General features: G+C 46.6%; 1 protein-coding gene across 6 annotated transcripts in view; it reads left to right on the top strand.

The window, feature by feature from the left end:
- The window catches only part of gramd1ba (GRAM domain containing 1Ba), a 131,532-nt gene extending 105,491 nt beyond the window's left edge, over positions 1-26,041 (top strand). For 4 of the 6 annotated variants that reach the window (XM_064352541.1, XM_064352540.1, XM_064352544.1 and 1 more), the window contains 16 exons: positions 9,167-9,251; positions 10,418-10,521; positions 11,114-11,209; positions 11,339-11,419; positions 12,022-12,137; positions 13,077-13,245; positions 13,878-14,067; positions 14,645-14,791; positions 15,121-15,239; positions 15,616-15,758; positions 16,155-16,258; positions 16,853-17,053; positions 17,955-18,045; positions 18,985-19,092; positions 20,338-20,458; positions 21,026-26,041. In XM_064352541.1, coding sequence (XP_064208611.1) covers positions 9,167-9,251; positions 10,418-10,521; positions 11,114-11,209; positions 11,339-11,419; positions 12,022-12,137; positions 13,077-13,245; positions 13,878-14,067; positions 14,645-14,791; positions 15,121-15,239; positions 15,616-15,758; positions 16,155-16,258; positions 16,853-17,053; positions 17,955-18,045; positions 18,985-19,092; positions 20,338-20,458; positions 21,026-21,115 — 1,965 coding nt within the window. In that variant the 3' untranslated portion in view covers positions 21,116-26,041. The remainder of the gene's footprint in view (positions 1-9,166; positions 9,252-10,417; positions 10,522-11,113; positions 11,210-11,338; positions 11,420-12,021; positions 12,138-13,076; positions 13,246-13,877; positions 14,068-14,644; positions 14,792-15,120; positions 15,240-15,615; positions 15,759-16,154; positions 16,259-16,852; positions 17,054-17,954; positions 18,046-18,984; positions 19,093-20,337; positions 20,459-21,025) is intronic. The other 2 variants (XM_064352543.1, XM_064352542.1) reach the window with 2 other exon arrangements.
- Positions 26,042-27,937: the final 1,896 nt, after the last annotated feature.

The following is a 27,937-nucleotide window of genomic DNA, read 5'->3' as shown; positions in this document are numbered from 1 at the left end:
GGACATCTCTGCTCTGTTTAATGAACCCCCGGCAGAAATAAATGATACAGTTTGAATATGCCAAATATTTATACAGCCACAGTCTTGGTTATATGCTGTATAAATAATGAAGTCATAATTATTTCAGCGCTAGGGGTGACTTATTTGGAATTTGGCTCGAGTGCTTTCCTATCCAAATGCGCATACTGTGTCCTAGCACTTGAACTCCATGGCGATATGTCTGTGCGCTCATGCGGTTATTCCACGCAAGTAATTGTTCTCTAAAATGAAGAGGGAAGAGAAGAGAGGCTTTTTGTGGGAGGAAGTCCTCCAGTCCTCCAGCTGCTGCGTCTCTGGCGGTCCCCCCCGTGCAGCCTGTCGTTTCTGGCCCCCTCTAACGAGCCAACTCTTCTTCCTCTCTGTAGCCGCCCCTGCGGTTCGCAGCAAGTGGAATAATGATTCACCGAGAGACGTACGCTATGGAGACTGCTCGTTGACTCGGGCCGACGCGGCCTCCGGTGCATTAGCGTAAAAACGTTATTTTCGGCTCTCCGCTGCCCTTCCGGATCAGCATCGAAAGCGCTGAATCACCGGTGTAATTTATTAGCATCCGTGGGTCGGTATGTCAGAGCAGCGCTTGCATTCACATAAATTGGAGGTATGGCGAGGGCGTTTGCGTCGTCTATGGGCTGAATTAGTAGAGGGAAGAAAAACAAACAGAATCCCTCATTGCTGTGTGTTTTGCTGTTTCTCGTCGTCTTCTGTGCATGTTTCACACTCTGTCGTCCTGTTCTTCACTGCGGTGTCTTTTTTATTTCATTGTATTTTTGTCCTTTGTGTGTCTTCCTCTTTCTCTCCAGCATGAAAGACAGTACCTCCTGAGAGTAAGCTTTGCCTGTATTCTTGAGTATTTGATCTTTCTTTTTGGTGCATTTCTGTTCCACCTTCTCCTGCGTGATCCCTAGGGGGCGCTCTGTTCTTGTAGGCACAGTATGTTGTCTCCACCTGGCTGCCGGACTGTGCTGTGATATTAACCAGTCCGGCCACATCAGCCATTAACCTTTTGGCAATCACATTTCAGACCTACTAAAATGAGTCTTAACAGACCTGGCTCAGATTATTTTTTAAATGGTTAACACTCTTAGACACCAACTCAAGGGACTAAAGGGTTAAATAATCCCGCAAATTACTGAAAAAAGTATATTCCCAATGTTTGGAATTGAAAATTTTTTTGTATAATTCTTTGTTTTGATCAGTAATGCGTTCCAATGAAAAGTATCTGGGATCAGCAGAGATTATATCCTCAAGTAAAGTGTTAAAATATTTTAAACGCATACTTGACCCAGGTCTGCTACCCACTCCCGCACACACCCCTTTCCCCCAACAACAAAATGACATGGCTCTGTATCCAACCAAAAGAGCACATGACCAGAAGCGAATGGAGAATTCCCTTTTGGGGAGACAGGCGGGTGTTTACGCGAATCAGACGAGTGTCTGGGTGTGCATGCGTGCAAGCATGGGACAGATGACAGTGCTGAAACGTGCAGCGGGTAAGGCATCGACCCAAGCCTGCATTCTGCACTGCTTCTCCATCCGGGCTGGATATGACCGCTGAGCACTGCCAGCATGCTCACTGGCGCCCTCTTCAGGGGTCTACCGGGCATGTCGCGCAGAGCTCAGTGTGCAATAACACATAAATCACATTCTTGAACTGCATTAACCTCTGTGTGCAAAGTGGCTCTGTTTTCCTCACTGAAAAAAACAAGTGAAAATGCCAGCAATAGCAGAATTCCTTGAGGATTTTCACTTCATGCTTGGTTCATGATGAATAAACATTTAAGCAGAGCGATAGTTTTTTTGTTGGTTTTGTTTTCAGAATGATGGAAGTGTGATCTCAATAAGACTTAATGGTGTATAGGTGTGACAGTATACTGCCAACTCATAGCTTTTTCACCTATTGGCATACCTGCTATTTTAGAGAGAACCATTGAAATAAAGTCAAAAGCAATTGAAATTGCAAACAGTTTACAGTATTATTTCCCCTTAGAAAGAGAATTCCAGACAGATGCAGATTTGAGATTTGTAGATTTGCAGATTTGTATAACATGTTGATGTGGAAAATGCCTAAAGTTGTAAACACTGAAACGACACACCCTCTCCCCATTGGAACGCCACAGTTACTATTAGCGTTTGATAGACTTCCAACCCAAATAAATCTGCTGAGTTCACAGGGTCAGGGATGTTTACTACCTCGTGTTCAACGATGTCAGTCAGTGAGAAATAGCCATGTTGGCTGCGAGATCTGGCAACCTGCACTAAAACCGTGCATTACAGTCGCCAAAACTCAAAGCCACTTTATTTTTCATTTTTCAGATGGTTTTTGTTATCATCTTGGTTTGCTTGACTGAATTGCACTTTTGCATGAAGTTAGTTTTTGATTGACTCTCGAGGCTCGAGTGTTGTTTCCTATCAGCTCTGGATGTGTCACGGGGCTGGGACATTCTGTTTTTACCAGTATCTGTAAAACTCCCAATTACCGATGGAAAATGAAACATTTTGTTTTTGGAGAAAACAGAGGGGGGGGAGGGTTCTTTTGTGGCCCGGGGGTGTTGAATTTGGGAAACTCCTGATCCGGCTGTGGCCTCCAATAGCATCGCGGCAGATAAGCTGGGCTCCCTTCATAAAGGGGGCATTGTGGGAAGGCGGTCCGGTCGCTGGGGGCCCGTGTCGCTCTCTCACGATCCGCGCCGCCTTTTGTTAAACGGATCAGCGCTACACGGCTAATTGAATCATCTTGTGACTCACACCCCTTCCCCTCCCCTTCGCCCCCCCCCAAAATGGAATCTGGAACCTCTGTTTCCCCCCCCTGTGCCTCGCAGAATTTTTCCCGCACCCGCGGGGCGAGTCTGTGGACCCAGCAACTGCGGTTTGATCCCTCTGCAGTGTCTGCAGGTCTGTAGCAGGGTTAGGGGCAATTCCATTCCTAAATCGACTGGACCGAAATGGAAGTGAAATACAGGCCATTAATTGAATAAATCCTTGTGGAGTACGATTAGCATTTTTTAAATATAGGAATCGAACGGCCATTAATTTCCTGATTTGACTGGATTCTAAAGGAAATCAACCCTAATCCTTATCCTCAGGGAAGGGAATAAGAGATCAGTTGCATTCTGTTAGTGACTTCGTTGGGAGCCAAAGAGGTGCATTCTGCTTGAGGATAATTGAAGTCATTTCCTGTCTGCAGTGACTACCTGTCCTCACAGTGTCAGAGAAGAGGTGGAAAATCCAGGTTCAGAGAGTAACAGTCCTCCCCAGCATTTTGTTCCAGTCGCCTTGATTTGCTAATTGGCACAGTTCTTCGGCCAGGAGGTAGAGCTAATGAGTGAAATCAGCTGGCTCAGTTCACGGTTGGAAGAAACACATGGCAGAACTCTTACTTTCCTGGCCTCTGGACTTCACAGACCTGGAGCAGAGAGCAAAGGGGCTGGCCGTGCTCTCTTGGTTTGGTTCGTTTCCTCGAAGCAGAGTGGTGTAATAAGCGGCCTGTGCCAAGGCGGCAGTGCCCTGCGTGCCAGTTAATGCCTGATAGATGGGGCTGTGTCCTGGCAGGTCCAGCGCGGGTAGCGAATCCGGCCTGGGCCATCAACCATGACTTGCCGGCGTGCGCTGTTCTGATTAGGTCTCCAACCATGGCGAGTTACGGCTAAACAGCCAGGGCTAAGTGAAACAAATGGCTTCGCTCGGGCGATCGGATTGGCTAATAGAAGCTCCGCAGAGGCCAATGAGAATTTCACCCTGAAGTGCCAAGCCGCGGCGGGAGCCATGGCATGAGGTTATAAGAGCCGTATCTCTCTCGCCATAAAGGGTTCTGTTGCCAAGGCAGCGATAGAAAATTCACGGAGGAATTGCGCAACAGGGAAATAGGGCTGTAATTGAAGTCGGAAGTTCCAAATTTGGGAAAGAATGAAAACATTAAAATTTGGGGTTGAAGAAGACACGGTAATGGAGATGGAGAGGAAACACTGATGCTCCATAGGCAGTGGTGTATGCGGACAGGCATGTGGGGGAGGAGACTGTGTGTGTGTGGGGTGAGGAGGGAGGTGAGGGGTTGTTGCTGTGATTCACTGTTATGGCATGAGAGCCCCCCCCCCTCCTCCTTCTACCCTCCCCATCCCATTAGGAGGCAGCTTGGAGTTCATTCACCCCAGGATGGGAGAGAGAGGGAGAGATAGAGAGAGGAGGAGGAGGGGCTGGCCTTGGCCCCGGCTACAGTGTTTACTCTGAGGAAGCCTCTGAAACAAAGGCCTGCTCTGTGAGCGTCCCTCTCGTCCCCCGAACCTCCCGATACAAAGTCACCAAAAAATAAAAAAGGCACAAGATCGGAAGTCTTGAGCAACCGAGGCCACACCTCGAGATCAGTGGCCAAGATCAGCCAGAAGTTGTCTATGTCGAGTTGCTTTCAACGTGGTCAGTTCACTTTTATTTATTTATTTATTTATTCATTTTGGGCCTCTTCCCAGCAGCGTTGGGAGAATTGAATATGTCCTCCGTAAAGCCAGAAACCTCACTGTGTTGAAAGAGCATCAGACATTGCTTAGAATTTTTTGAGAGCCCAGAAGGAGCTCAGTTTCACAACGCGGGCTTGCTGTGTCTCGTTTTGTACCGATATCACGGTTCCTGTCCGCGCCGCTGAACGTTCTGTGTTAATTTGACGCTTGTAAGTCCTAACTAGATGAAACACACCCTATCAGGGTATAATACATTTAATTTAATGCTGAATTTTTCCTGTGCGTGTAAGAGTTTGAGGACTCCACGTGAGGTGGGTGATTATGTGGAGCAGGTTTGGATAGATTTGTCTCCATGCACTCCATATCAGCACTTATTCTGACTGAAAGGGAGGCTGCAACGGATGGTGAACTCCCGAGCCTGGTCTCGGTTTCGACACAGGCCGACTTCCAGTTGGCCCAGAAGAAAGTGTGCTTCAGAAAGAAACTAGTCTTACTGAGTCTCCTCCTACCCTCTGTCCCTCCCTCTTTTTTTCTCTCTCTCTCCCTTTTTCTCTCTCTGTTACTCTCACTCACTCACTCACTCACTCTCTCTCTCACACACACACACGCATACTCCACCCAGACCACACTGCTCCTGGAAAGTTGTTTTCTAAGAAGCACCGCGCAGATGATACGGAGGGGGGCGGGGAGAGGACCGGACGATTTCCGCGTTGCCTCCACGGGACGGGCACGCTTGGGTACCAGTCGCTGCCAGCGCTAACTGTTTGCCCTGTGGTTAATGTGTAACCGTCGGTTTTTGGGGCCAGTTTTGTATCTGTTACCAGGGACGACGCCATACTCTCAGGGTCAGTGGCACGGACTGCGTCTGTTCTGGCACCGACTGAGAGGAGAAGAGGGGAGGCGGGACTCTGGAACTGTGACACAGTCACGCCTGATGTTCTTTTTTTCTTTTCTTTTTTTTTTTTTTTAAACAGTTTTTCATTTTTCAGTTCCGCGCAGAGTGTGATTGCTCTCTCTATGGATTTGGAGCATTCTTTTTTCGGGTGTTGTTGCAGAAGAGACCAAACGTCTCCACAGAGCGGGCAAGCTGGGACTCTCAACAGACAAGCGACGCTTTCAGCGCGGACCCCCCGAATGTGGGCGTCCTGCTAACGGATGTTCTTGAAAGCTTTTTTTTGAAAGTTTTGGCCACAGATGTTCTGAAACCTTCTTTTGATTTAACTTGGCCTTGATGACGTTACGGCGATTCGATTTGTGGATGCAGATGTGCCCAAACGCGGCTGCGCCAGTGCGGATGCTCCGGACGCTCGGGGCTGTCGCCAGCTCTTAACTCGATCCGTTCGGTTCCCTCCCCGGATCGTAAGGACCATCTGCTCGGACCGGACCCCGCGGATGTCAATCGTTATTGTTCTGTTTCGCTCGCTCATGCCTCTTCGGAAAGGGTAAAATTTAGGTGGGGCGTTCTTGTCCGTGTGACAATCGCTGACGCCGCCGTCGTCTCTGGATAGGAAAGGGCTCCCGCCCCAAAATAGGGGCGCGGCAGCTGCAAGAACGGCAGAGGGGGGGGGGGGGGCGTCCCAGGTGGGCACCCGTCCTGAGAGCGGCGGCTCCCGCTTGCAACATCGTAATCCGATCCCTCCCTCTTCCGAAAACCTGGGAAAACAAGGACGGACTCTTTTACGCACGTGCCTCCAGTGCCTTTCGCACTCTTAAGCTGAGAGACACACACTCCGGGCTGTGGAATCTTGGAATCTTGGAGTGTAGCGTGGTTGAGACGCCGTGCAGTGGTCAGGGCAGTTAAGGGTGCCTTCAGTCAAGCTCTTGGGCTTTCGAGGACGCTGCCGGTTCCCCGGCCGCGGAGTCGCCGCTGCGCAGGGGGGGGACGTGTTCTCGGCGGTGAGGAAGTTTCAGCGGCCGGACGGAGCGCTGAGAGCAGACTCTGCCCTCAGGCTACCCCACCCCCCCCCTTCCACCCCACCCCCTCTGAAGAGAGGCGCGATAACAAACGACGTGTCGCCGGGGGTTACTGCAGGACAAGCGGCTGCTGCCGGAGCAGAACGGCTGAGCGGGGGGGCCGGAGCGGCGAGGAGCGGCACTCCAACGGGCGTCGCGGTTTCGCGAGTGCCGGACTGTGGGGCTGGGCTGGAATCTTGGTGCGCGGGGGGGGGAATTCAGAGAAACGCTTTTCAGAGGGTTAGGGCTTTCCGGGACACGGCTTTCCAGGTCGTCGCCATGGAAGCGCTGATGGACGCGCAGTTGGACTGGGAGGCCGTTCTGGAGGCCGTGCTGCTGTCGCGAGCGGGCTGGGAGGACAGGGAGTCGGAGGAGATCCCGGCCGTGAGTGTCCTGGCACAGCAGGGTGGTGGGGGGGGGAGGGGGGGTTGGAGGGGTGTGGTTTGGTAGCTGAAGCCGCCTCAGGTCCTTTTCCAAAAAGGGGCTTCTGCCAGCACCGGATCACCAGAATCCCAAACGCATGAATCATCGGCTATTTGGACTCTCGGCTTGGGGCTGGCCGGGCTGAACCACAGTTGTGGAAAGAAATGTAGCTGCCAGGTGGTGCTGGAACCCGGCTAGATCTCTCTCTCTTTCTCTTCTCTGCACTTCTTACTCTTTCACAGTTATAGTTTCTCACATTATTTGCTTTGTGCTAGGTGACAGACTTTTCTGCCAGGCTTCCTTGTGGTTGTTTATTTGATTTCTGTCTGTTCGCAAGCCTGCATTCAAGATGTCACTGCGTTCAGATTTCTGTTGGGCGTTGTGGGCCATTAGTGCAAAGAGGTGTGCAGACTCCGAGCAAAGGAATGCCTCGCTTTGAAATAGATTAATGCTATTCCTGGAACCTTTTGAACACGTCTCTTGACTTCTTCAAGGGCTGTGTAATTATAATTTCATTAGCTGTGTGTGTGTGTGTGTGTGGTGCAGTAATGGTGTGTCCTTTCATCTTTAACCAGCACAAACCACAGCGTTCTGGTCCTGGGAAGACATTAATGAGCAGGCACATTAAAGCTGGGAATCTTTTCTCCAGCACGGGCAGAAGAATGCAGCATTGTTCTCTCACTGCAGTCCACCAATGAGGAGTGACCGAGCTTGCTGCAGTCCACCAATCAGGAGTGACCGAGCTCTGTCCTGTCACACAGATAAGCTGACAGCTGAGGCCTCTATAAAGGAAATCACTCTTTCAGGCCTCTCATATTAAGTAGATGGCACATGTCCAACCCTGGCCATGGTCATGTGAAGCAAAAATAGACGTATTTCTGAGCTCCTTCTTGCCTTCCACACCTTATTGTCCAAACCAGCAGTGCCAGCCTCAAGTCCTGGAGGGCTGTAGTGCCCGCAGGTATTTGCAGTGTCTTTTTTTAAACAGCAGCCAATTTAGGCCCAGGAAACAAAGGTGGGCGGGCTCTTCAGCCAATCGGTGGCTCGAATGAGTCACTGAAGTGCTGGAGCACAGCCAATAACCTGGCAGGACAGGAGTCTGGCAGCTATGGTCTTGGCATGGCTGGTTCAGCCCTGGGCTGCGTTTTGTCATTCACTGATTGTTGCGCCAAGCGGTGTGGTGGGTTCAGTTTAAGTTACCACTGTATTCGTTTCTCACAGGGCCCAGTAGGTGCCTGTGGGCTACCTTTTGCCATCAGTGAGACATCACATGTGGTGTGTATGACAGAATAGAGATGAGTGCTTTCAGGGGACTGTATTAGAGGATCACGCACGCATGCTTGTGCAAGTGTGCGAGGCACAGCTCTGACTCGAAAACTACCGCGGGGATTCCAACTCGAGGAGGAGAAAATAGTTAACGAGCAGGAAATATTAAGCACATATTTCGCATGGTTCCAAAAAAGATGCTATTGGACAATTATTTGAAGCGGCTAAACACACATAACATGGGAGGTCTTTGCAGGTTTGATTGATTTGATTTGATGTTCCACTTGGGAGGTTTTCAATATTCATAATGTTGTGTTATGATTATGATCTTTAATTGTCACGTTTGCTGAGGAGTATAGTAACTTTGTGTGGTGTTAAAAAGTAGAGCAAAGAGTGTGGAGTTGTGTGCCTGGTCCCAGTCCGGCCATCACTGCTGGGGTTGAGCCTCAGGCTGACAGTGTTGTGTGTGTAGCGCCACCCTGTGGCTGTGTGCTTTCTTTTCTCCGGCTCTGCCGTTGAGGCCGGAGGGGCGGGGCCAGGAGCTGGTAACCTCTCTCTGATTGGTCACACTCCATGCCAAAGTTTGGCTCACGTTCTGAAGTGCTCTGAAAAGATGTTTGGCTGTGAGAGCCGGGAGTGTGCTGTGCACAGACAGGGGCGCAGCGTGGGATGGTCTCCAGCCCTCTGAGGAGGAGGGCGCCCTCCAGTGGCCGGCTGTGCATGCTGCAGATATGGGCCCCTCTGAAACCTGCCGTTGTGCATGTGACAGCAGTGGAGAGAATCTGTCAGCGGAATTGAGTGTAAAAAAAAAAAAAAGTGGGGTGGGGGGGGTGGCAGTGAGGTGTTTTAACCAGCATGTTGTGCATCTTACTCTGGGGCATGGGCATCGTATGTATGTGTTTGCGTGTGTGAGTGTGTGTGTGCGTGCGTGTGTGTAGGTGTGTGTGTAGGCATGTTTGTGTGTGTGTGTGAGTGTGTTGCCCCCCCCCCTCCCTCTCCCTCTCAGTATTCCTCTCTCTGTGACTCTGCTCCCCCAGGTCTTGAGTCCCACGTATAAACAGCGCAATGAGGACTTCAGGAAGCTCTTCAAGCAGCTGCCCGACTCAGAGCGCCTCATCGTGGGTGAGCGGCACTTTACTTTACCCTTTACCACAGAGGAGAGGGGAGGACAATCAGCCGGATACACTTTACGCAGACAGGCACACACAGCCCCGCCTCAGCCTTCCTCTGCTTCCCCTGAACGGTGACCGCAGCACAGCTGTACCACAGTCAGTCTGTCCCACTGCAGACTCACATTATTACAGTCAGCTTTCTTGCCCAGTCTGTCTGAATCACAAAGATCTGGGGCCTGTATCACGAACCAGGGCTACCGGGTTACCTGGGTAACTGCGCCGAGTAAAACCCGGAACCCTCCCGAATCTGGAACATGGACCGAAGTAAAAGGAGCCATTTCGGGTTTTACTTAGCGTAGTTATCCGGCTAACTCAGTAATCCTGCTATCCTGTAATTTAATGCAGAGATATAAACAGCAGGGAAGGAAGGAACCCGTGAATTCTGTGTCAGAGATAAGCATACGGCGTTATGTGGGTGTTTCGTCTGTTTTTGCTAACCTGTTGTTACCACGTGTGGGTTGCAGGATGGTAGCGAGCGAGCGCGGTGTTTAAAGGTCACTCTGTGCATAATTACAGACGGAAAATGTTATACTTTCTTGTTCAGCCCACCATCTCCTTTAATATCTGATGGCAGACAGGCGGTGGTGTAGTGTAATGGTTAAGGAGCTGATCTTGTAACCTGAAGGTCACAGGTTTGATTCCCGGGTAGGACACTGCCGTTGTACTCTTGAGAATGGTACTTAACCTGCATTGCTTCAGTATATATCCAAGCTGTATAAATGGATGCAATGTAAATGCCATCCTGAAAGTCGCTCTGGAAAAGAACGTCTGCTAAATGCCTGTAATGTCATGTACTGTTACTGTGTCACACACACACACCCCTCGGGTGCTAATTTGTGTGAGTGCATAAACAGGAAGGGTGTGGCCTTTACGTTTAAGATAGCTCATGAGAAAATTGGTGCTGCAGATGCTGATGCTGTGTCAGGGACTTTCCTACGTGACTCAACTTCAATTGAAATTTTATTAAGAAAAGCTGTTCTGTAACTCTAGCCTTTTTTGCATTAGCAAAAAAAAAGTGGATAGGTTTTTTTGTTGGGAGAGCACTGTAGACTCGAGGGTCAGAGGTCGACCTTAGCTGTGGCTCCTTGGTAACGACCTTTCACCTCTTGCTGGCAGACTACTCCTGCGCTCTGCAAAGGGACATCCTCCTGCAGGGACGACTCTACCTCTCAGAAAACTGGATCTGTTTCTATAGCAACATCTTCCGTTGGGAAACGCTGGTATGGCCTTGGCTTCCTGAACACTCTCTCTCTCTCTCTCTCTCTCTCTCTTTCTCTCACTCTCCGTTCCTCTCTTCTGCTGCGTCTCTTGCTTCCTGCGACTCACACACTGAGACAGATTCGCCCTCACGCGGACTGTACTGTGGCCTTCATGAAGTATTTGAGTAGAGTCCACTCTGTTCCGAAGAGCCATTTTGTTCTGCGTTTATGTCTTTGTAATCTTCGGTTTTTCGGAACATTTATTCCCAAGGATTTGTGGCATAGCCTTGAAATAGAGAGGTCGCAATTTTACTGTGGAAAGTGCATTTTCTGTTCTTTCTTTGTTCTAATGATAAGCAACACCCAGAATTCACAGGCATCCACAGCGATGTGTGTATCGCATAGTATTGATATAGATCAGTGTTCTACAATTACCCTGTTTCAACTCCATTCCACCTGTAATAAGCTGGTCACATTCAATCATGGAGATACAAAAAGAAATAAATGGAGAATGCAGGAGCCATAGCCATTAGGAGCCATTAGGTGGCGCTGCAGGGCGGTCTGTTTCCTTCCTTCCCCTGACCTGTCCGTGTGTCTGTCCGCGTGTCCCCAGCTGACCGTGCGGCTGAAAGACATCTGCTCCATGACGAAGGAGAAGACAGCCCGTCTCATCCCCAATGCCATCCAGCTTTGCACTGACAATGAGAAGGTAAGGGATCGTCTCAAAACTCCGGCGCAGATACCCACACGTCCCACGCAGCCCTGTCTTTGTGCGTCTGTGTTTCTATCATGGAATATAGCAGTAACATCCGCCCCCTTGCCATGTTCCCTTCCGCAGCACTTTTTTACCTCGTTTGGGGCCCGGGACAGGACTTACATGATGATGTTCAGGCTCTGGCAGAATGCTCTGCTCGACAAGGTGAGTCAGACAGGAAGCTCACCCTGACCTATTACCTTTGACCTTTTACCCCTCTTTTACAGCTACCAGTGCGTACCAGTCACACAAGGATGGTTTACTGTATGTTAGTGGAAGGATAGGGCCAGTATTCTTATTAATAATAATTTCATTTATATAGCACCTTTCAAAATATAGTTACAGAGTGTGACATGACTGAGCAAAAATGCACAACAGAGAAGGAAATTTTTTAAATAATAATAGAATATAATTCATGAAAACAGGATGATAAAAGATATTCACATAATCAAAATCACAGTTAATCTTAATCTTTATTCGCACAACAAAATTGGGTTTCAGTAGTTGTAGCCTTGTAGTTGTTGTCTTGCAGTCTTGCACTTGTGGTAACCATGAAAAGGTTGTTATGGTCAACAGTTCAAGGTCAAGTGTCCATGAAAGGGGCAGTCATACCCTTTCACAGAGAACGCTGTTCATTGTGCTGTACACTTAAATCAGGCTATTGTTACTGATGTATTTTCTGGGCATGATCTGTTAGTAAAAGGATGGATGGACCGTTTCTCTCTGTTGGTGTTAATTGGTTTCTCTCCCCCCTCGCCCCTCGACAGCCCTTGTGCCCCAAAGAGCTGTGGCACTTCGTCCACCAGTGCTACGGGAACGAGCTGGGCCTGACCAGCGATGACGAGGACTACGTGCCGCCGGACGACGATTTCAACACTATGGGGTGAGTCCCCCCCCCCCCCCCCAGCGCAGGAAAATCGACACCGCAGATCCGGAAACGGTCCGGTTTGACTCCGCTCCAGTTCTGGCCCTTTTATCTCCTGGCCAGTACTGTGAAACTGTCTCTCTGTGTACGTCCTGTCTGTTTAAATGTGCTGATTCTAATTGCAAAATGGCGGCACATCTTTCTGGCATCTGTCTGCCTGGTACCTATTAATTCTTCGGGTCGTAATGTCCTGGAATGTGTTTTCGTACCACATTCATTTGTTATTTGTCGTTTGTGCAGTGGTCAAAAGAGGTAGTACCCTGTCCATAAGCACGCAGTTTGACTGTGTTCTGTCTCTGTTACACTGTTGTCATCATAATCATCGCAGTCATTGTCATCGTCGCCATGACAACACTGTCCACACTGTTATTGAAGCACCAAAGAGAATCACACCTGGGTCAAATTATTATTTTGAATGCTACCCTTTAGACACCAGTACAATTGTTTTCTGATTGCCAGAAATTTTAAAAGAAAGATCTATTTTCAGCAGCATATACATTTTTTTTTTCATAGGACTAAAATGAATAACATTTTTTTTCCTAGAAAAATTCTCAGGGAAGTGTAGGAACGTTTTGAAATTTTACTGACATCTGAAGAGTTAAACCATTTCAAATATGTATTCTATCTGAACAGTAGTGATGGGAGAATTGATGTTCCATCTACCCCCAGGAATCTGTCAATCACTGACTTATTTCAACCGATCACAAGGTGTCATTCTCCACATGAAGCCACCGTGATTGGTTAATATCAGTGAGTAGCAGAGCTCCAACTCCTCCTCCCGTCACTACTGAACTGAATACAGCCCCGCCCCGCATCGCCATTGCTCATCAGAATATCAGCGCTGGGCCCGGAGCCGATAACCTTGAAATACAGCTGCTGCCCCTCCCCGTGGTGCAGGTACTGCGAGGAGATCCCGGCCGAGGAGAACGAGGTCAACGACAACTCCTCCAAGAGCGTGGCCGAGGCCAAGCCCGACGCCAGCCCGCTGCCCGCCAAGAAGGCCTTCGGCGGCAGCAACAACAACAACGCGCTCACCCCCACCGGGAGCGGCGAGGCGCCCGTCTCCGTGAGTAACCGCCCCGTCGCCCCCCCGGAGACTGCACGGGGCGCGCGCGTGCCATCGCCGCGGGTGCCGAACGCGGTCCTCCTGGGTCTCCTGGTCTGTTCCAAAAAACAAGGCTCTGTTTAACAAGGCACCGGAAATCTTTGGAGAAAATCTGATTTCATGAAATTGTGTAAATTGTGTACCGAAATAGTGAAATAAGAGGCTGAGAAAGCTATGACATCAGGGTTATAATCCACTATGAGCAATGTGGTAACCAGCCTGACCCTTTGTAGCCCATTATATTAATAACTAGCCTGACCCTGTGTGGAACTTCATATTAATAACCAGTTTGTCATTGTGTTGACCCCCATATTAATAACCAGTCTGACCCTGTAGAACTTAATATTAATAACCATTCAGACCTTGTATTGACCTCTCTATTAATAACCAGACTGACCCTTTGTAGACCCCTATTAATAACAAGCCTGACCCCGTGTTGAACTCCATATTAATGGCCTGTAAACCATGTGCCTCTTTTTATTATTGTTTACACAAGAGGGCATTATATGTGTGAGGGATTATATCTGAGGCTTATTTCAACCTGAGGGTTGGCCCATTTGACTGTGTGCCCCTGTGACTGACCCTCCCTGCAGTTTGAGCTGCCCCCAGTGGAGGAGTTCAGCAGCTGCCTTCCGGGGGACGACGTCCTGCCCATCCTGCTGCCCGACAACAGGAGCCGTGAGCTGAGCATCCCCGTGCCCGTTCCCTCGCCCTCGCTCGACTTCAACGACAACGAGGACCTGCCCACCGAGCTCAGCGACTCGTCCGAGACGCACGACGAGGGTAAGGGTTGGGCTCTGCCACTGTCCCGAACAAAGCTACCAGCAGCACCTGCTCACCTTCAACAATTATGACATCAGTTCCGTTTGATCCACCACACAGAGTTAACCCTATCACAATCTCCTACCCTGTAAACTCCACCCACCCAACCACATAGATGCCACCACAAGCCCCTCCCACCCAACCACAGAGATGCCACCACAAACCCCTCCTCCTCAACAAGAGTTACCACCATAAACCCCTGCCACTCAACCAGAGTTACTACCTCAAACCCATCCTACTCAACCAGAGTTACCACCACAAGCCCCTCCCACCCAACCAGAGTCACCCCCAAGCCCTCTAACAGGTACCACAACCCTCCCACCCACAAGTCAACCACAAGCCTCCTCTCAACCAGAGTCACCACCACAAACCGCTCCCACTCAACCAGAGTTACCACCTCAAACCCCTCCCACTCAAGCAGAGTTACCAGCACAAGCCCCTCCCCTCCCACTACAGTTGCATCATCAGTAAGTGGACACACGCCCAGCAGGGGGCGCACTTTTGCCTCCCTCTCCAGCCCTTCTCTCTGTCTCTCCAGCAGGAGAGGTGCAGGCCTTCCAGGAGGACCTGAACGGGAAGCAGTACATCAACGAGGTGTACAAGTTCAGCGTGGACAAGCTGTACGACATCCTCTTCACCGAGTCCCAGTTCATGAGGGACTTCCTGGAGCAGAGGAGATTCTCGGGTAAGCCTCAGCAGCAGAGGCGCCACCAGGGATTTTGGGCCTCAGGAGGTCTTATGTTCTGATAAAACTTTTGAGCCTTGGTGGGATGTAGAAAAGAATGTAAACTCTGCAATAAGTGCTTTTTATCTCTTAGCTGTGTGTAGTGTTTGTAGTTTTATCGCGGCATCTGTGTTTGCCCTTTTATGTACTGTGTGTCTTCTGCTTCATTGCCCCTCCTTGTCTTGGCCAGGACTACCTCATTTAAGAGGTTTTAATCTCAAAATGACTTCCTTGTGAAACAATCGTTGATTATGATGATGATGATGATGGTGATGATGTCCCCCGTGCAGATGTGGTGTATCACCCCTGGAGGAAGGAGGAGGCGGGGAACCAGATGCGTGAGATCATGTACACCATCTCCCTCACCAACCCACTGGCCCCCAAGACTGCCACGGTCACAGAGACGCAGGTGAGTCTGCTTTTTCTTCACTCTCATAGGGCTTCTGCACTAGATCATTACTTTATTTTAGCTTCAGTAGTGCTGATATTTCCAATGCCGCATCTTTTATTGAATTTGGAAATGGAATCCATTTTGGCTCTGTTGAAACTGCGTCAACTCCTCTCTTCACGCACACTTGTGAGTGTGTTTTAAGATGGCATTTTTGTTGATTCACTGTATCTCTTCCAAAGGGATATCATAAACCTAGTTTTATCACTATTAATTACCTAACACATTGTTAATCGTAATGGACCACCTGTTATTGAACTTAGAAGGGCAGCCATTTTGGCTCTGTTGAAGCAATTTGTAAATGATTCTCATGTTTTTCTTTTCCCCCTGTCTGCAGACTCTGTACAAAGCCAGTCAAGAGAGTGAGTGCTACATTATTGACGCAGAGGTGATCGCGCACGACGTCCCCTACCACGACTACTTCTACACCCTCAACCGCTACATGCTGACTCGGGTGGCCAAGAACAAGTGCCGATTGAGGTGAGTCTCACGCACATGTTTGTCACGAAAGGTATGTTATCTGTGCGATAGCCATACACAAACACACACACGCGCACGTACAGAATACCAGCATGTTCCTGTACCATAATGAATACACATGAGCCCAGATTCAATGAACATTTCTCCTTTGAAATAGAAATTAATTTCAGTGAATGTCACAGTTTGTGAAGGCAGCTTTGTTGATCACCAACTCTAATTTGTGAAGAACAAAATGTCCCGTTTGGATTTATTTGTTGATCAAAGTTAATTTAAATGAATCCAGGCTGGTGTGTTTTCATGACTGGAATTTTGAGTCTGTTGATCGAGTCCAGGCGTGTGACTCCAGACGTTAGAATGACATCACTAACCATGTGACCGTGTTCCTTCGTGTTGCAGAGTCTCCACTGAGCTGCGTTACAGGAAGCAGCCCTGGGGTCTGGTTAAAGGCTTCATCGAGAGAAACTTCTGGAGCGGACTGGATGAGTACTTCAGGCATCTAGGTGAGACTTTGCACCTAGACAAGTTCACCTGCCAAGGTGACAAAATTAACCAGACAATAATGAACTGCATCACAAAATGTTATGTTGATTATTTTGTTATAAAATAAACCTGTAGGTGGCACTCTAGTCCCTAGGTCCCTCCCCGTGTGTTCTATTTACATTCAATGAGGCGAGAGTCTGTTGTTATTGTTTGGCACAGGAGAGAGCACCCTGTGTTTTTCCGGCTTGATGCTGCCAATGTGGCATCCCCTGTTAGAAATGCTCATCTGATGTCTCTGTTTGAGTGGGCAGCCAAAGCCTCTGAAAACTGCCTGCCATCAACCAGCATCTGACAATATGCTGTTGTGTACTTGTTTAGAATTATTCTCTGACTGTTGAACTGGAGTTGGACGTTAAGAGCAATTCGGGACACAAATCGAAATTCTGTTCGTGAATTTTTTAATTTCATCATGTTCTAAGAGGATTTGTTTTCGATTAAATGAATGTAAGTTCAGGTCATTTTCTCAACTGACTGAATTGGGGGGTAGCTGACCCCAGCTCTCATTATGAGTGGTGGGGGTCGTTGTTAACCCCTCGCTGTCCGCGCTCACACAGAGCTGGAGCTCAGTAAAGCGGAGGCGGCGGCTACAGAACCGCACCGGCAGTCGCCGAAGGCCAAGGCGCTGAGGACGGCGACGGCGAGGCGCAGGAAGCGGCCGCACGTTCACCTCCGAGCCCAACACCTGGACGAGGCCCTGAGCACCGTCACCACGCCCGAGGAAGAGGAGGTCATCCACCGCATCAAACACGTGGCAGGTACTGACACTGTTCACCGCCTCAAACCCAACACGCACTGACACTATCCACCGCATCAAACCCAACACGTACTGACACTGTCCACCGCATCAAACACGTGGCAGGTACTGACACTATCCACCGCATCAAACCCAACACGTACTGACACTATCCACCGCATCAAACACGTGGCAGGTACTGACACTGTCCACCGCATCAAACACGTGGCAGGTACTGACACTGTTCACCACATCAAACCCAACACGTACTGACACTGTCCACCGCATCAAACACGTGGCAGGTACTGACACTGTTCACCACATCAAACCCAACACGTACTGACACTGTCCACCACATCAAACCCAGCAGATACTGACACTTTCCACTACATAAAAACCCAGCAGGTACTGACACTGTCCACTGCATCAAACCCAACACGTACTGACACTATCCACAGCATCAAACACGTGGCAGGTACAGACACTGTTCACCATATCAAACCCAAAACCATTACAAAACTCCCATGAAATTACTGCCTTCCATTGTAGCTGTGCCCTGATTTAAAATGTCTCTGTTTTACCTTGAACAGTTAAATGACATTGCACAGGATCTGCTTTTGTTTTTCAAACTTAACTGCCGTCTACCTCTGACTGTGGAGCCTATGTACTGACATCCAGTTCAGGAATGTGTGTGTGTGTCTGTGTGCGTGTCTGTGTTTTGAGTGCTCGTTCCACAGGGCCTGTATGGTCTGATCATTATCTCTTTTATGAGCTCTCTGTCTTGTTGTTGAGAACTTGAGGATGGGGAAACCTTTAATGCAGCACAGTGGTCTTCCAGCACTGGCAGTACATGCCTGCAGTTTTCAGTGGTGTCCCCCTGTCTGTGGTACACGTCTGTTGATCAGTCTGCTCTGGGCCTGCAGGTTCCACACAGACCAGACACATGCCTGAGCACGTCCCCGGTGGCTTCGCCCTGTACAGCGTTTCCAAGCTCCTCCTCATCATCAGCTTTGTGTGAGTTTGGCCCCTAGGGACCATCGTACAGTATGTACTTACACACACACACACACAGGGACACAAACACACACACACACGCACACACACACACACACACACACACGCACACAAAAACACGTACATACAGACATTGGGAGACACAAACACACACGCACACACACTGGAAAACAGAAACACAAACACACATACACACGCACACACAAAAACACGTACATACAGACATTGGGAGACAGAAACACAAACACACACACACACGCACACAAAAACACGTACATACAGACATTGGGAGACACAAACACACACGCACACACACTGGAAAACAGAAACACAAACACACATACACACGCACACACAAAAACACGTACATACAGACATTGGGAGACAGAAACACAAACACACATACACACGCACACACACACTTTGTGAAAAAGAAGCACAGTCTGTACTTTGCGTGTTTGTTTCTGTGTGTAACTCCTTTCTCCTTTCTCTTTAATGGCTTCCTGCAGGATTTGTATAAGGTATTCACCTTTCTTGATAACCATAATGGTTTAAATGGGGGCTTGGCAGGACTATGTAATGGGTAAAATACATTTTCTGCTACCAACCCCTTATTACAGTATAATCAAATAATTATCAAAATGCAAAAGGCTTTTAACGCATGTCAGAACAACAGCTTGTACAACGTAACCAGTGCAGCTAATGCATTTTGTGAGTATATGAACCATAGAGAGAGACCATTATTTATATAAAGCAATTTTCCACATCTAGCAACCCACCGCAACCATTCTCACAAACCATAACCACAGTTCAGAGGTCAGAGGTCACATGGTATCATTTATTTAGTAACCCAGCACGAATCCCTGCCCTGTAGCAGTAGGTAGCTCGCAAGAGTCTGTTGCTGTGTGTGCTAACAGGAGCACGCTCTCTCTCCTGTAGCCTGGTGTTGCTGGTCTTCCTCAACATAATGCTCTTCTATAAGCTGTGGATGCTGGAGTACACCACCCAGAGCCTCACCACCTGGCAGGGCCTACGACCTCACGAGAGGTAACGCACTGCATCACTACATATATGAAGAAATGAATGAATGGATGATGGATAAATGAATGAACGAATGAATGAATGGATGATGGATGAATGAATGGATGGATGGATGGATGGATGGATTTATGGATGGATGGATGTGTGAATGGATGGATTTATGGATGGATGGATGAATGAATGAATGGATGGCTGGGTGGATGGATGGATGGATGAATGGATGCAATACATGGCCGTACTCTACACACTGCGATGCCTGGACCACTACGCAGAGGAATAATATGTCACGTCGCAATGGCTTTGTGTGGACGCACACTTGTGTCACATTACACCATATTACTGAGGACCACTGCATCACTCCGCCACATAGGAGTGAGGAGAAATCTGTAGTGCTTACATTCATTTACAAGCTCACAAGGCAAGTGTCCCCACATAATGATCAGCTTAACGAGCACTACAGGCTCCTCTTTATTGCAGCCATAATACTTACGAGTAGACCTTTGGTACTCCACCCTGGAAGGTAAATGATATTATTGGCAATCTTACGTTAATGGTTCGGACTGATCGTAATAACTGTCTCCCTGTAGACCAGAGTCAGAGCAGACATTTATTGGAAGCATTTTTCCATAACGTGATCGGGCACCTCGGTACACTTTGAGCAGCTCGGCCCGCACGGAACGCTCATAATTGGCACGCTTGGTATTGTAGCTTGTCGCTAGGATAGATAGCGTATGAGTCATGTTCTTCCGGGGGAGTTACGGTGAATCAGGAGCAGGACATCTTATGCTTCATTCCAGATACCTCGGAAACTTGTAATTACGACCTTCTGACCAGGAAAGATACACTGGGAACAGCTTGTTAACTCGAAATTACAAGTAAAAAAAAAAATTGGGTATTCATAACTCCTAGTTGCCAAGCAGGAAACCGACATCATTCACAATGGCTGAAATGTTGCAAAACACAATAACAGTAACAGTACTTAACTCCTAAATATGTTTTACAGATCTTTTTTTGCTGTCCCCAACGAACAGCATATGTTACAAAGTAGCTCTGAAGCTTTTGCTGCTCAGAAAGTGCCAGAGCTAGCAATGGCTTCTTGCCAGCCGCCATTTTACGAACAGTTGCTACGAGGTAACTGCCGGAACATTCCTAGCTCGCGACTTCGAGCTCCCGTGTCGGAGATACGGTTTGGCGAGTTCGTAAGGACCGCAGCGGCACTCAGGGACCGTGCGCTGTGCTCTGTCCTCGCAGCAGGCTGCCGCAGACGCAGACGGAGTGGGCGCAGATCCTGGAGTCGCAGCAGCGTTACCACGACGACGAGCTGCAGAAGTGGAGGGCCATCATCAAGTCCTCGGTCCTGCTGCTGGATCAGGTAGGCCGCCGTGAGCCGCAGAGCTGGCCCTGCGACTCCCACTCGATCCGGATGGGCTACTAGCCCAGTAGTCCTCTTATACAGCGATTAAGTGGCCCCTGAGTTATTCCAGATCGGGCTTTATTATCATATGCCATTAATGCATTAATTAGGGATGTAGTTCTACATGGAATGGGATTTCTTCATAGTTCATTAGTAATGCTGCTTTGTTGATATTGTCTCTTGCTTATTTAGTTACACATCCCATGTAAGCTTGTTCTAAGCATTGAGTGTGAGTGAATGGTGTGTGTGTGCCCTGCGATAGATTGGCGACCTGTCCAGGGTGTATTCCTGCCTCTCGCCCAATGCACGCTGGGATAGGCTCCAGCACCCCCTGCGACCCTGCCCAGGATAAGCGGGTATAGATAATGGATGGATGGATGGATGTTCTAAGCATTTCTGTAACGTTATGGATTGTGTATAATGATTGTATTGAATGTTATTTTCTGTGTGGTGGATATAACGGTGACTTCTACCCAAGGGTGTTCCTGGAGCAGCTGAGCTGACTTTGATTCCCTGTGTTCATAGATGAAAGACTCTCTGTTGAACCTCCAAAAGGGCATCGGCTTGAGGGACTACAGCTCAGAAACAGAGGAAAAAAGGAACCGCTATCACTGACAAAAAGCGAAGCCCATGGCCAAGAGGGGAACGGCGTGCAATATGACAATACTGACACGGACACGTGTGCAAATGAGGGACGACCTGTACTGGACCGATGGGATAGCGGGGATTCTGCTGCTGCCGTCACCCACCAGACCATCGGCAGGAAGCGCCATCACCCTGAACAGGAAGTGGGGCGCTGTCACCGTTGAGGCATTACGAGGAAGACGGCAGTGCTTCACCTCGGCGTAAAATCCTATCTTTTTTTCCCCTCTCTGTTCTAGAATGTCATACCGTAAGTTTTAATTGCGTACAAAGAAAACTAAAAAAAAGGAGTCCAATCATCAGTGACCATGACAACAACAAAGAAAAAAAAAGAAACAAAAGCATGCAATTTAAAAAAATCTTTTAAATGAGGATTTGTATTTGGATTCCTGCTCGCTCTGTCTCGGAAGAATGACGTCGAAAACAGACAAGGGCAGGGTTTATTTCTTTATTTCCCCACAGTTCTAGCACTCCCTTGACTGTTCCCAGATAGACCGTCCCCCTAGTCACGAGCTGCAGTATCCCTTACCTCCAGTGTTGACTCTGGGACCAGGTTAACTCATTGAGCATCAAACTGTATGCACATGCACTGAGCTTAAGTTCTAAGACATGAGTCACAGAGATATATATATATATATATGTAGTTATGTGTAGTTATAATTTTTCTATTGGAATTGATCTTTGCTGACAGGGCTCTTGTTTTGTTGCCAGGTCCACATGGAGAGTCGGGGGCTGGTTTCCCCGATAGCTATGTGCCATGGCGCTGTGTTCATTTAATCATGATATATGGTTACACCTTTTTTTTCCCTGACGTGAGGTTTGTCCCTAGTATTTAATTGGAGAATAATTGTTGGACAGGACCATCTGTCTCAGCGACAGTTGGGACTGTATACTGGAAAGTGCTGACAAAACCAGGAGGGGGAATGTGAGGAAGATTTTGTTTTCTTACTTAGGTTTGAGTTGAAGAAATGCCGACTTTACCAGCAATAAAGTGTCTACTTTTTGTCAGCTGCTGTAAGCTGGGAGCTTTGCAAAGAGCCTTCCCCATGAATCATGAAAGCTACAATTGCGTGGGCTTCCCCCTAAAAATTTGAAGCTCCCTCCGCAGTATTGTGAAGCTAGAGAAGCTGTCGGAATGTGGTGAAGCTGTCAGAATGTTTTGTTAGGAGTGTTCAAACTATGCATCGGTAAAACAGACCCAACAGCGTCATTGTTCACTGATACTGTTGCCTTGCATCATGGGACAATGAATGGGGACTGATGATATGAAAACGCACCCTGTCTTTGAGATGAGATGTCTCTTCTCCATCCGCTGACTATTTTCATTCTCATCCCCTATTTTGGGCGGGTAACTCACCTAGTGTTAAAGGGCCAGGTCTTTCAAAAAAAAAAAGTTCAGTGGCACAATCTGTTTATTTGTGACTTGTTCAGTTTCTTTTACTAAGTTTTGGGGTGTTGTTCCCCAAATAATTTTGTCCTACTTTAAGTATTGCAGTCTTAATCCATGTAATTGTAACTACCTACTCTTAACCTATTCGGCCATTGTTTTTTTGTTTTTTTTTATATTCGTGAAAAAGTGTCACTGCATTTGCAAGTTATAAATCAGTTCCTAAGCAGAATGTACTCTTAACTTGGAGTACTGCATGGTCCTGAGTGAGGTCCGCACATAATTGTGAGTAAGGACCTATTTTTGAAGTATTCTTTGTTTGAAGAGACAATATGAATCTGTTTGATCAGTATAATGCCACAGAGAAAGGTGCTACATACATCAGTGTAAAAACTTCATGTGAGTGAAAACAAGGATGAAGTGTGTAATAGTTCTTTATGTGTGAAAATGTGGTCACATAACTTTTTGCCAGCATTTTATATAGGTCTTGCTGAAAGGTCAACAGGGGGCATTATTGAGTCCAGACTAAAATTTCAGTTTTAAGAGTTGGCCGTTTTGGTGGAAGTTCCTCCAAAATGTGTAAATTCTCTGCAATATCAGAAACTGACTGATAACCAGGGAGATGGGGGATGGGGTGTGGGATGAGGCAAATTTTTTTATTTATTTTTATTATTATTTTTTTTTTAAAGGGATGCTGCAGCTGGACAATGTGGGGCAACTGTTACTCAGAGAATGTTTGATTACAAAACTGTGAATAGCTCTATTGAAATGACTTTTAAGTTGGAAAAGAATATATGAAGTATACACATATAAGAGATGCAGATATTTATTGATGATCTATGTACAGCGTATTAAAAAAATAAATTAACGGAGCCCAAGGAATGTTGAAGAATTAATGGGTGAAAGAACATGCTTCTTCGGCTACATCCTCAGACTTGTCCGTCACGCCGTGTCTTTTTAATTGCATCATGGGAAACGTAGTATGTTTGTTTGTTTTGCTTGACTCCATAGCCCGAGCATGTTAGACGTAACAGCCAAACTGCCTTTTGTCGTGCTCAGTTTAGCCATATCCTGCCATGTCCCGGCTACAGCTCACAGCCAACCAGCCAATGCGCAATCCTGCAATCTGGCAATACTGCGAAAGTACTGCACTGCGCCCACACTTCATTTCATCAAAACAACAGTGAGGTTTTGCCCCTTCAGTCTGAATGTCTGTAAGCAGCTAACATTAACAACCTCGAACTCTGAGACCACATGCCACATTCCAGGTAATGTGACCTCATCTCTGTTTAAATACACAGTTATGCTTTTCAGTCTCCTCACTGTTATTGCTTACAGTGAAGCTCATTGCTCATAATTCAGCATCTTCTCTCTTCACTCTCGAGACCTACACATCGTATATCACTTGACTATTCCTGTGGTAGTATACTGCCCTGTCTGAACACCTTGCACACCCAGAGGTGGTCAGAGAGTAGAAGTCCTGCCACGTGTTTCTTCCACCCATGAACTCAGCCAGCTGATTTCACTAATTAGTTCTACCTCCTAGCTGAAGAATTATGCTAATTAGCAAATCCAGGTGATTGGAACGAAATACTGAGGAGGACCTTTACTTTCTGAGCCTGAATTTTATGGGTCTGTATGCACCTTGCGCTTGAATGTTTTTACTGACTGATTTTGCAAATGGCCCCCGTGCCCCTCATGCCAGTATTCTGTGCACAGAAAAGAAAAAATGTTCAGTGTAAAAACCAACTCTAATAGGGTACTTTTAACTGGGTGCATGTGGTCCCTATTGGGCTCATATAAACTCTGTTTCAGCTGATTTAACACTGAGAACTTTAGTGTGTATACTTTTGAAAATAAGTGTTCTTGGTGAAGTGAAGTTCACCACACTTTTGCTTAAACACTGAAGAAACACACATGGCATGTGGACATGTTGAAAGCTGCACAATGACAGTATTGTGAAGTGTGTTAACCATCGTTTGCATAATAATCAGTTTGTGGTATCATTCAATGCACACAGCAGTTACAATAGTGTTTCAGTGCAGAGGGGGTATATGAGAAACTATAGTCATGTGTAGTGTTCATGTGCTGGCTCTCTAAGAGCCTCCAATTCCCATCATGCATTGCATTAAATGTAAAAACCCATCTCATGAACCAATTTAATATGACCGGATGGAATATGCAGTCTCACACACACTTGATATGCATATACTGCCCATTATCTCTGCTTTCCTGGCCCCGTCTCAAAGCTTTACTGCATTTTATAAAACTGGAAAGTGGTGAGAAAGATAGCAGAGTAATAATGTTGATAATGAAGCTTAACTTGCCATCAAAGCTCAGAAATGTAGCTCATTGCATCGCCATAACTGAATCATCATATATTGCTGTTTGTGTGTCATCTATTTGCATTTTTACTGTCCCTCACAGATGCACCATTAGCATGAATACGCTTTTCCATACAGTTACTATAACTACCATCTCCTCCATTTCCTTCAATACTGTTACAGGTGCTGCTTGTGTTTAAACGTTTTTGAAAGTTCAACACTGTCTACCCCCACATGCTGATTCTGTGTGAAACCCAGTCTATTTTTGTATTCATTTCAATATCTGTGAATGTCAAGGGAACAATATGTTGTGTACTGTGTGAAGCCACCCTGGGATCTGTCTGTCAGTACTGCACTTCTGTGGATAACACAGTCTGTTTATTTCTGATATATTTGGACATATATTTGTTTTTGGCCAAAGGTATTATGTTGTGTACGGTGGAGCACCTGCAGGAGCAATGTCAATGACTGTGAGATTTGGAAAGGGATAATGTGCCCTTTTACTGAATATTTACTTTAACAATATGAATCCAGGGTTTTGATTGGCTGTGATGGAAATGTTTCTGTTTTATAGAAATTATGACTTCTGTAATGTGGCAAGCTCAATACATGCAAACATAATGACACATTATTGTGATTGATTGATTTATAAAAGGTTAATCCAATCTGTTTGCAAACTGTCACTATGATTCAGGCTATAACTTGGAATGTAAAATGTGAGCTAGTTTGTTACATTTGAGAGGATTTTGCTCTTCAGCAATGATATTGATATGGGGGAAATGTGATCATTGATCTATAAAACCAACCACATTGGAAGAGTATCCTAGCCTAGCCTCCTAGTCAGTTTTACATTATCAGCTAGAGAAGTGACAAACACTTTGTATGTTGTTCGGTCTCATGACCAAACTGACATACATTAGATCGAGTCTCTGCATGCCAGTTTTAAAGAACTGAAGATGACACTCCATCCATTTCTGCCCAAACCTGACCAATCAGGATTCTGGAAATTTTGAATGATGTAATAGATTTTATGCTAATCAGAGAATGAATAAAAAAGTCAGTCAGCTTGTCTCAATGTTTAAGAAAAAGGTAAAGAGTCTGAATGTTAAAGCAAACAAAGCATTATTATCATTTTTTAAAGTATGTTTTTTCAAAAGCAACTATAAACCATGAAATTGAACACTCAAACCAACCAACTCAAACTGTTTATGTTGTTCAAACCAAATAAATCAATTGTCACAATAATGCAGATTATACAAAATGAAGGCTGTGTTCAGTAAGATGTTATTCATAATGCATTTGCCATTTCCGTGCATATGCCATGCTAAACCTCTGATTGGTGGGAGAGAGAGCAGCGTGTATCTATGGTAACTCGTTAATTGTTGGCACTGCCTTTCATGGAAAGCACCTCTAGTTTCACATCCGTCCAGACTCCATATGCGGAAACCAGGGGAATGTGGTACACCCAACCTCACACACACACACACACAAGAACGGAAAAAATATCTTGTCAACAAAATATCAACAACAAAAAGAAACTCAAAAATGTTCTTCAAGAGTGTCGTGGCATTATCTAACTGATGTATGTGCATAAAGAATCCTAATATATGTTTTTTAGAACAGTTTTGATCTCTATGTATGAATCTTAAATATATTTATACATATGTACTGTATGTATATGTTGTGTATATTTACAGTGTATGCAGACAAATCTGTGCTGTGCGCAGGTTTCTATCCACGGGGAGATATGAGGCTGATAAAAAAAGGATTTACGGATCGCGAAGTAGAGAATGGAGGTATGAATAAAAAAAATACTGAAGAAAAATTTCAGTACTTCATGTCATTTATTTGTGTTTATTTTCTGTGACGACGTATTGTACTGCTTGTCGCCAGGAAACAATGTAGCAAGTCGCATAGTGCATTTACGTGCATGATATAATGGTGTTATACGTATGGGTAAAATGTTCAGTGTTGAATCAACTACGATAGAGTATGCTTTTACTCTGATAGAGTGCGTTTCATTGACTTCAGGCTCACAACAGCTCCGTGTGAGTTAGATCGACACTGAACATTTTACTGTAGCTCGGTGTATTATCTTCCTCCTCAAGCCGAGCCTATGCATCTCTCCCGCCCACACAAGCCGGCGATGATGCCGAGAGCGGGTGACTCACTGCACACAGTGCAGATAAATGCTGCATCATGTTCCGTGTGTCACTGTGCTAAACGGGGGAAATGGCACAGGGAGAGGAAAAGAACCGAGGCATTAAAAAAGAAAAAAAAGAAAAAAGAATTTAAGACAAACAGATTGTAATAAGGCATGGAGTCATTGCCATTGACGGGGTAGCTTCGTAATACCCCTGTGATCTGATTAATTTATCTGATGACACTACATCGATTTTGTCTGGAGACCTAGAAATGGTTGAGCGAAAGCTAGGGTCAGGTGAGCCTATGCCCCGCCCCCGTAACACGTAATCACTCAGGGGTGAGTATCATGGCTTCATTGGAAGTAGAATTCAGTTTGACTTCTGCAACCTGACTTCTGCAACTGTTCAAAATTTGCACTCATTAATTTCCAACTGCTTTTTATGGTCGGTCTGGCTATTTAGCTTATTTGTTCATTTGCTGCTTGTGCTTTATTACTCATGAGTCACTCTTTGTCCTTCTCCAGCAGATTTTTGCACAGCACACGGTGGAGGCGACAAATTCAAAGAACGACCTGCTACTGTTGACCGTTTTTCATGTGCATACTGCATGTGCTAATGATCGCACATCAATAGAGGGCGCCCTTGTATCGTTCCATCAAATTAGCACCTTTTCATGCTCAACATGTAATCACGTGAGGTACGAGTATTTAATTGCAGAATGCTACACGCCACAAAATAAATGCAGCGTGTATATGTAAAAAAAAAAAAAAAATACAGTGCAAAACTGAAACGTAAAACACACGACAGCTGATATGAATGGTTGCTACTCAGAATCGTTTTTTCCCCCCTCGAAATTCATAGTGCAAAGGACAAGCGTGTGAATAAGGATGATAAAGTGGTAACCATGAAGTACGCCTGTGTGACACCCCATCCCCTTAAT

The sequence above is a fragment of the Anguilla rostrata genome, chromosome 9 (genome assembly GCF_018555375.3).
Source record: "Anguilla rostrata isolate EN2019 chromosome 9, ASM1855537v3, whole genome shotgun sequence".
NCBI lineage: Eukaryota > Metazoa > Chordata > Actinopteri > Anguilliformes > Anguillidae > Anguilla > Anguilla rostrata.
Note: the sequence above shows the minus strand (reverse complement) of the source record. Positions and strands in the feature narration are given on the sequence as shown.